At 25.6% G+C, this 10,002-nt stretch overlaps 1 protein-coding gene across 1 annotated transcript; it reads left to right on the top strand.

Annotated features, from left to right (window-relative positions):
- Positions 1 to 1,759: 1,759 nt before the first annotated feature.
- LOC129316645 (zinc finger protein 3-like) lies at positions 1,760 to 4,561 on the top strand. The gene is made up of 2 exons (XM_054961052.1): positions 1,760 to 1,876; positions 3,779 to 4,561. The coding sequence occupies exons 1-2, from the start codon at positions 1,760 to 1,762 to the stop codon at positions 4,559 to 4,561; spliced, it is 900 nt and encodes a 299-aa protein (XP_054817027.1).
- Positions 4,562 to 10,002: the final 5,441 nt, after the last annotated feature.

Raw genomic sequence — 10,002 nt, 5'->3', positions numbered from 1 at the left:
CGTACATAATGATTTATGAGATGATGAAATTAATAATTACAATACTGTAAATAGTAAAAGTGATATGACTAGCATTCATATAATTAATTACATTGAACATGAAAAATATAAAATTAACAATCATATTAAAATATATAAAGTATTAAATTACAGATAATCTAAAATATAAAATATCCTTTGTTATAAGATGGAATTAAAGCAATAAATTGAAATATTAATCAAGGGCTCTGTTACGTGTAAATGCAAGATTCATATTCATAGTCTACTTTGATTGAAAAGATCTCAAAACATCTATTTGAATTTAAGCCTTGATTCAAAATAGAGTCGTGACGCTCCACTTAAGAGATGATGTGGCATAATAAAAAATTGATGGACCAATCCATCCCTTAACTGCAAAAATCTAATGTGACTTGATTTGAATATGTAGGAATATGTTAGATCCTATGGTCTAATTGTTGTTCTTTTCTCTTGTATGAAAAGAAAATGTTCAAGTTTAATTTTGGTCCTCTAATTTTATATAATATTTCAGCTTATCTTCTAATTATATAAAGTATCTTTTCTTTTTAGTTTCAAAATAAATTATTTTTAATGTTAATCATTGTCATTTTTTAAAAAAATTAAACTTAATATATCAATATTTAAAAATATTTTTTAATATTTAAAAGTTCAGTGTAGAATTCTTTTTTATGAAACTAATAGTGTTAATTAGGGTTAAAAAACTAAAAAATATATTTTATAAAATTAAGAGATCAAAATAAAATCCAGTGTAAAATGCACTTGATTTTATATAGATCTTTCTAACAAGGTTAGACTAAAAATTTATCAATTACACTCAGTTCATTTCCATAAATAAAGCCACAAATCAAGCCAAAATTGTTTCTTTCCTCGCAATAGCTATATGCTTAGCCTTATATACTTAATATATTTTTATTTAATTAAATTAAAATATGTAAATTTTAATATATTAATAATATTAATAACAATTGTAGATTAAATAGTTTATAAAAGATACACATGTCTTGATTCAATTAAAAATAGGAAAAATCACATCCAACCCTCTCTTAAGAGAATTAATCATAGATAAGGATCAATGCGGAATATATTGTTGTTAAAATGAGAACACGACTTATTTTTTTTTGTTCAAATGAGACTTGTTAGTTTTTATCTGTAATTAATTTCTTTGAGAGGGGGCTGGATATGATTTTTCCTTTAAAATATGTATTTTAAGTATATAAAGTTAATTATATAAGTTTTCCCTTTCTTTCATCCCTTTGATATAGTTCTTATCTTCAAGAGACTAAGTTCAAAGAAAGGATCAAATAATTAATTTATTTAAACAAGTAATTAATTTTTTCCTGGTTTCTTATTTTACGTGTAGCTGGTTGAAATCATACTATACAAACAAACTACATAAAAGCCGTGATGCACTAACACCAAACTTTCATGTTCTTTATGAAAGATTTGACTATGACAATAATTAATTATCATTTAATATTATTTATATAAATATTTATAGAATGTGTGTTTAAATTTGAGGAAGCTTGATTATCAAATAAATCATTCAATATTTCTAATGAAAATCATATAACCTCAATATTATTAAAAGCAGATTTCTTTCCAATTCTTTAAAGATTATGTTGCATTAACTATAGGTGTCTCTAATTGAAAATATATATACATACATATATTCTTTCATCTTGATTAATTTATATCTCATTCTCTCTGAGATTCTTTTTAAGTTGTTTTGTGTTTCGCTCCCATGGCTGCAAATGGTGAGGAGCTTTCTCCCTCTGAAATCTCAAGCATCTTAGGAGGGTCCAAAGGAGAAGATTCCAAAGATGAAGTGATCAAAAACCAGAAGATGAAGATGATTCAAGTGAGTGAATATATATACATATATAGCTTTAAATTTTGTATTTTTTAATAATTCTTTTGTTAGTTAGTTTGTTTTTGTTTTGTTAATTTTAAGGTTATGTGTTAGACAGAAAATTGAGAGTTTCAGGCTTGTTTGGTTTCTATTTTTAAAAACATTTTTTTGTTTTAAAAAAATTAAAAAATTTGTTATGATAAATATTTTGAATGTAATTTTTTTAAAATTTTTAAAAATAAAAAACAGAAATATCTTAAATTTATTTTAATTTTAATTTTCTTGTTTTTTAAAATATATTATATTTAATGATTGAAAATTATAGTTATATTTATTAATGATCATTATAAGTTATCATTATTAACCGTTGATGACCATAACTATTAGCCGATTTTTAATTCTATTTTTTTAAAAAAATTAACACAACCAAATAAATTTTATTTTTGTTTTGTTTTAAAAAATAATTTTAAAAACTACATTTCAAAACAATTTTTAAAAATAATTTGCATTCAAGTGAGTGAATTTATATATATAGAATTTTTTTTATTTTTCAAATAATTTTTTTTGTTTGTTTGTTTTTTTATGTTTTGTTATTTTTAAGGTTGTGTTAATGATAAAATTGAGAGTTTCAATAACTCGTATTTTCTGACAAGAGGGATTTTTAAATCACTTTTATATGTTACTGTCACAAAGGTTTGAAGCATCAGTGAATATCACACAGTCCAATTGGAATCCTCTTTATATATTACGTGAAACTTTTTTCTTGAAGTCAGATTAAATTTTTTATAATCATATATTCATAGAAAAACTAGCACAAAAAAGTTCTTGAGTTTTGTCTTAATTATTTTCTCTCTTTTCTTTAAACTTATCGTCTATTATTTTTACCACCTTTTTAATATTCTGTAATCAGTCATTACTTCTGCCACTATATATACGCACACCCACACACAGATATATTATATAGGTTTCAAATCGTGCTCTTACTCTATTTGAATATATAAAAATGCAAATTTAATTTGTAGAGGATTTGAGCGTGTCTGTAGTCTAAGAATGAGAAAAATAGAGTCCAAACCTTCCATAACATGTTCATTTTTAAGTTAGTGATTAGTTTTATTAATTCCATAAAAAAGCCATTAATGTTTAATGTTTTAATAGTTTAAAGATTTAAAAAATATGAATAAAATCCCAAAGTTATTTCAAAAATAAAGCAAGGAACTAAAAAACTAACCTAATTTCATTTTTGTGTAGACTTATAGTCAAGGGTGGAGGGAAAGGAGACCAGAACGGGCTATGGCTCCTTTTAAGTTTTTAAATTTTTCTTAGCATTAGATAAATGTTCTATGCTTCTTGCTCCAAAATTTATAAAAGCTAGGGTTGTTTATATTGCCCAAGACTCTAGTAAGCTTGGCCTTGCTCGAGTCATTCAAGCACATGCATTAGGTTAAACATTGGGTAAGAGTTAACCTTGCCTAGCTCAACCAAAACGTATGTTTTTTTTTTGTTTAAAAAAAAATATTTGTATGAATAATATTTATTTTATGGCATTATTTTTGGTTGAAAGTTACCATGTACTAAATATTTTTATAATTTTTTAAAACATTTATTATTATTATTATTATTATTATTATTTTAATTTCTTTCAAAATTTAAAATTTGTTACTCTCAATACTTCCTTTTTCTTATATTAAATCCTGGCTTAGTTTCTATGTATAAGGTGAATAGACGATACTCAACATGTGAAGGCCCACTTATCTTATCTGTCTATCTTTATCTCTCAACTGATGCATTATATTAGCATAGAGATATATAGAACCAAAAGAACAATTTTGAGTTCACATTACCACATATCTTCACTATTTGATTAACTGATTTAATTTCTTTTATGTTGCTTGATATGTATTTCATATGAAGATTTCTGATGATGACGATGATAATTCTGTTCGTAAGTCAAAGACTGAGCTGGATTTCTTCAAATCTGAAGTGAACATCATAGGTTCTTCGTCTAAAACAAGCATTATTAACACCAAAGGAAAAGATCATCATGAACATGTTCATAATCTTGCTGATCACCATCTTGTTCATGTTCATGATCATGATCATGATCATGAACACGAGAACATCACTACACAAAGGACTTTTTGCTGCAACTTCTGCAGAAGAGAGTTTTCATCCTCACAAGCTCTAGGAGGCCATCAAAACGCACACAAACAAGAGCGTGCAATTGCAAAACGACGACAAGCAGAGATTGTCGTTTCTGAAAATAATCATTTTGGTCTTTTAGGTCCTCACTATTATTCTCCTTATTGTGGCAATTACCCGAACCCTCTAATTAATTATAACTCTTCGATGACTTATAATAATAAGCCACTTGGGGTTAGAATGGATTCCATGATTCATAAGCCTTCTTATAATTACCCTAGTTTTAAGTTTAGGCATGATCAGCAATCCCTGGATAGGTTTGGAATTAGGGCAAGTTCAGGAACTTTGAGGATTGAAGAAGTTAGTAATATTAGTCCTCTAACTACTCATAATCAGTGTGGGAATAATTCATCTTCTTCAACGACTACTACTACCATTGTTGGTACTGCTGCTACTAGTGATCAACATACCAAGTTTATATCCGAAGAAGCTTCCAGAGAGAAAGATGATGATGATCTTGATTCTTCAGGTCTTGATTTGTCGCTTAAGCTCTAAGTTACTTAGTGTTTTAATTTGTGATTGTTTATTGTCCAAAAAAAACAAAATCTTTGTTATGGTTAACTATATTTAATTTTTAAATTTTTTTTGTTGAAGAATTTTGGCAATACAATTTAGGCGACGTTTGGTATGAATAGTTTTTGATGGAATTGAAATTGAAATTAAAATTGAAATAGAATTAAATTTTAAAAATACGTTTGCTATGTTAGAAAAAATAAATGGAGTTCTTGTATTATTTTTGTTTGGTATATAAGACATGGAAATAGAATTATACTTAAAAGACAAAAATACTCCTAAAAATTAAAATCAAAATTAAAAATGTATTAAAAGCTTAATTGTGATTTAATTTCTCATGTATTATTTAATATATAAATGAAATATTATATAGATGATAGATATTAAAAATAAGTAAAATATTTTATAAAATAAATATTATAAATATATAAATTATATAAACACACACATATATTATATTACAATATATATATATATATATATATATTTGAGAGAACAAGGAATGAAAGCGCAAGAACTGTGCATTTTGAATTGTCCCTATCACAACCGCCTACATGCTCGATTCTTCTAGTATTAATCACAAATAAGCAAAGGCATAGTCATCTTTTCAATTTTTATATGAGGATAAAATTATCTTCAAAAAATATAATTTCATAGAATTGCTCCAATTTCATAGCTCCCGCCAAAGAATCCAATTTAACTTTTTTTCCTTGAATCAGGATTTTTGAAAATTCAAATTCACATGTACCAAACATCAGTGTTTTATGATTTCAACCTCAATTTCTTTTCCAGGCTTATGATTCCACTTACCAAATATAGCCTTAATTTTGTTTGTCCATCGAGTTTGTTCTTTCATGCATTTTGGTTTTCACTTTATTATATACTTTGATTTTAGTAATAAGAATTAATAAGTTAGAAAAAATGTAGTTTGGGTCCTAATGGTTTGTTCCATGGCTACCTTCAATAATATAAGGTGCTTAGTAAATATTAATTAATTACCAGTAAGAAAACTTATTTAATAAATGTAGTGAAAACCAAATTATAGTTACTTTTTAATATTAAAAAGCTTAATTGATAAATTAATAATTTTGATTAATTGATTAATTCTTAGGTAAATGAGTCATTAACTGCTATCATTAAAAAAATTAACTTTGATTTTAGTTGACAAAAAAATAAAAAAAATACCTCAAAAATTACAATAAAGGATACAAAAATTACAAACAATGACTCCAAAATAATTACAAAAAAAGGCCAAGACAATTTTATTGATCCTTTTTTGGGTAATTTTTGAGGCCCTTTTCTATTATTTTTGGTCAATCAATAGTTAAAGTTAACTTTTGTTGATAATAAAAGTTAGATTGCATTATTTTCAAAAGTTAAAGGAAAATATTATATTAAAAATGAGTTTATAATCCTAAGCATTTTTAAACATATAGATCAATTAACTCTTTCACTTTTGTTTCTTTCTTAATAAGTGGACTACCATCTCTATAATTGATTATGAGAATGTGTTTTTACAATAATTTACACCCCACTTACAATGCACTTGACAAAGGATTAAAATGAAAAAAAATAATAATGTTGCATTAATGTTGTCTAGAGCTAGGAAATGGACTGGTTCAATCTTTACGAGTTAAGCTCATCAAGGTTTGAGCCCAAAAGCCTTGTTTCCTTTAAATATGTCATTTTTTCAAGGTTTGGCTCAAATTATTGAGGCTTAGGGTCTAGCATTGAAGTTTGTATTTTTTATTTTCAATTTTTGTAAAACCCAACTTAATTATGAAATATTTAAAAAAATTTAAAATCCAAATTGGCTAAAGTATAATCTTAGTCTTCTAACTTTATATAAAGTTTTAGTTTGATTCTTTAATTTTGTAAAGCATCTTTTCAGTCTTTTAATCCTAAATTGTTAGTTTTAGATGATCATTTTTTTTTGTATCAATCATTATTGTTTTGAAAAAGTTAAACTTAATAAGTTAACATGTGAGAATGTTTTGTTAATATTTAAAAGTTTAATGTAAAAATTTATTAAGATAAAACTAACAGTGTTAGGGTTTAAGGACAAAAAAGACACTTTATAAAGTTGAATTATTAAAATAAAATATTTTATAAAATTAAAGGATTAAATGTATACTTTAACCATCCAAATTTCACATTTTAAGTGCAAATAAAAATTAAAAAAAATCACATAGATGTTCTAAAATATCTAATAATTGTTATCATCCATAGACAAAATATTTAAACTTGAATCTTGAGCCCAAAAAAAAAAAGCTTAAGTTGTGGAGATTTTTTCTGTCGTCGTCAAAAGTATACTTTTCATGATCATTTTGGTGATGACATTGTGTTATCGCTTAAAGTGAATCTTAAGTGGTGATTTTTTTTTAATCATGATGAATCATTGTCAAAAGTTATTTTTTTAATGATATGAAGGATTTGAAAAAAAAATAGAAAATGGATGATACATTCTAGTTAAGGCTATGTTCCTTTTCAGATATTTTAAAAGTATATTTTTAACATTTGTCATGTATATGTACATGTACATCTTTTCTCATAAAGTGTTTTTTAATGACATTTTCACATAAAGTGTTACTCATCTTGTTCATGTATTGCTAGGTAGGAAAAAATAAAATGAAGTTAAAAATGGTGTGGGAGCATTGGATTTCTTTAATAACCTTGTTTATATTTATATTTTTATTTAAAGTTGTATCATGGATGTTCATCCATTTTTTGAATGATCCCTCCAAATGTTCCAAAGATTTAACTTTATACATTTTCTATGTTCATATACATTTTTTCTCATAATATGAATGTCAGCTTGTTCATGCATTGTTTGGTACAAAGATTAAAATTAAAAGAAAAACGGTGCATGAACCTTCCTTAAATATCAATAAAATTCGTGTATATACATTTTCACCCAGAGTTATACCATGCTTATTCATGCACTGTTTTATCAGAAGAATAAAAAAGACAATAAAATGGTGCATGAATGTTACTTTTCATTAATTTTTTAATATTTTGACCTTGTAATAGTTTTTTTTTTTTTGCTAAAGTATACTTTTAGTTCTTTAACTTTATATAGCATTTGAATTTGATCTTTTAACTTTGTAAAGTATCTTTTTAATTTTTTAACCTTAATATCATTAGTTTCAAATGATTATTTTTTATGTCAATCATTATTATTTTTAAAAAATTAAACTTAATATGTGAACATCTAAGAATATTTTATCAATATTTAAAAGTTTAATGTATAAATTTGTTGGGATAAAATTAAAAATATTAAAATTAAATTATTAAAAAGATACTTTATAAAATTAAGAGATTAAAATAAAACATATAAAATTAAAAGATTAAATGTATACTTTAGTCTAATGTTTTTTCCTAGACACGAGTTGACTTTTAATTCAATCTGATTACAAACGGTTGGCTTGGACCATTTTGATAGCTTTAGGAAACATTTTCTTCCTTTTGGTCATTTAGGGTGATGGTTACTAATTTCTTTTTCCGGCCATGATTTTTGCTATATAAGATCTATAGAGACTATCAATGATTATTGTTGTAAGTTTTTGAGACTCAACTACAATGGCAACCAAAGGTGCGATATTACATCCATGTATTTTTCTCTTGTAATTTAACTCATTTTGAAGGGAATTGCATGCTTCAATTCCATTGAAAGAGTTAAAGTGATGATTATATTTTAGCATACTATTTCACAATGATAAATTTATGCTTGGTATGCACTAGCTTAAGTATATAATCTTAAAGTATATTATGTACAAGTAGTAATGTAAAATCAAATTCAAATGGTATAAATTTGATTTTGAGTCATTATATGGTATCCCATTGGGGGTTTAAGGAAATATTCTCAGGCTTTGATTGTAGAGATGATATAAATTGAAATGGATTGTATCACACAATTATCAATATATATGTGCAATATCTATTACATTCATATTATCATTATCTCCTCCATCTCTGATTATGGATCTAGGATTTTTTTTTCCCAATGATTTTGGTTTTGTGATTTTAACGGGCCTTGTTTTGATCTTTGATTTTGGCTGATCATGGAGTAGACTGAAGGGTTGAAGGTAGTGTGGGGACAGAACCACAAGCCACTGAATAGAAGGGCTGCATTGAAAATAAAACATGAAGTGGGGGCCAAAATCTATTTTAAAACTTTCACAAGCAAAACTCCTAATTTTCACCAAAAGGTGCATTTAAGTATAGGATGTTTTAGTCATTTTAATATTATGAAGCATATATTAAATAAAAATTGTACCAAATTTCGTTGTCAAGCTAAACATTCTTTAAAATTCTAGTCCTACTTTCTTTCCTATTCATATTCCTAATCTCAATTCTATAAAAAATCTTTTGAGAGTCTGTTTTTTTTTTTTTTAGTTTTTAAAAACTGTTTTTGGTTTTTGAAAATAAAAAATAATTTTTTTTCGATAAGCATTTTTTATTTAATTGTTTTTAATTTTTTTTGTTTTTTTAAAATAAAAACAAATTTAAATTATTTTCAATTTATTTTTCTTGTTTCTAAAATAAATTATATTTAATTATTAAAAATTACAGTTATTTTGATCAATTTTTATCATAAACAACTATCATTAACCACCTATAACTATTATTATCAGTCTATTTTTTTAACTCTAAAACTATGTTTAAATTAATATGACCAATCGGATTTTTACTTTGTTTTGTAAAGTAATTTTAAAAACTATATTACAAAACATTTTTAAAAAATAAAAAATGAGAATAGAAATCAAATATGCCCTAAATCTTTTTTGGATTGCACATTAAACTCAGCCAATCTAACTAGAAGCACCTCATGAAAAGATTGACCAAATAGAACTAAGTTAGAGACACTTGAGTTAGATTAGATTTTGGACTAACCTAAAAACTAGTTTGCTTTGGTCTCACATCACACACACATATGTATGTATCTTTAATATAGCCTAACCATGCCAAGTCTAGAACCTTCCTTTGGTCTCTCTCTTTCTCACAATCCTCCCATGACTAGGTGAAGGCAAGGTACCACCATGGTTTCATCTTCTCTCCTGTACCATTGTGTTTGTTATTCTTCACCATCACCTTTGTCTTTGTGTTTGTTGTAGGCAAAGATGAATATTGCTAAATCATATATCCAAACTTTTCAATTTCACAAGCCTGGGCCTTTTAATATACTTCTCTATATTGTTGTTTTCGTTTTTGGGAGGTCACAGCTTTTTCATCTAGTTCTTACTATACTCATGTAATTTTCTTTCAGTAATATTGTGTGTGTTTTATTATATTTCATTGGCCAAACGAATAATCATTATATTTCCAACTTATGCCATCATATCAACCTCTCCATATTGGGAGAGTCTCATCAAATACATTGAGAAAACTAGATGAGTTTTGAACATTTTTGCATAGAACTTGAG

This window comes from Prosopis cineraria, unplaced genomic scaffold (assembly GCF_029017545.1).
Source record: "Prosopis cineraria cultivar Desert tree isolate PC_DT_omini unplaced genomic scaffold, ASM2901754v1 PC7, whole genome shotgun sequence".
NCBI lineage: Eukaryota > Viridiplantae > Streptophyta > Magnoliopsida > Fabales > Fabaceae > Prosopis > Prosopis cineraria.
This window is presented reverse-complemented; position numbering and strand designations above follow the sequence as displayed.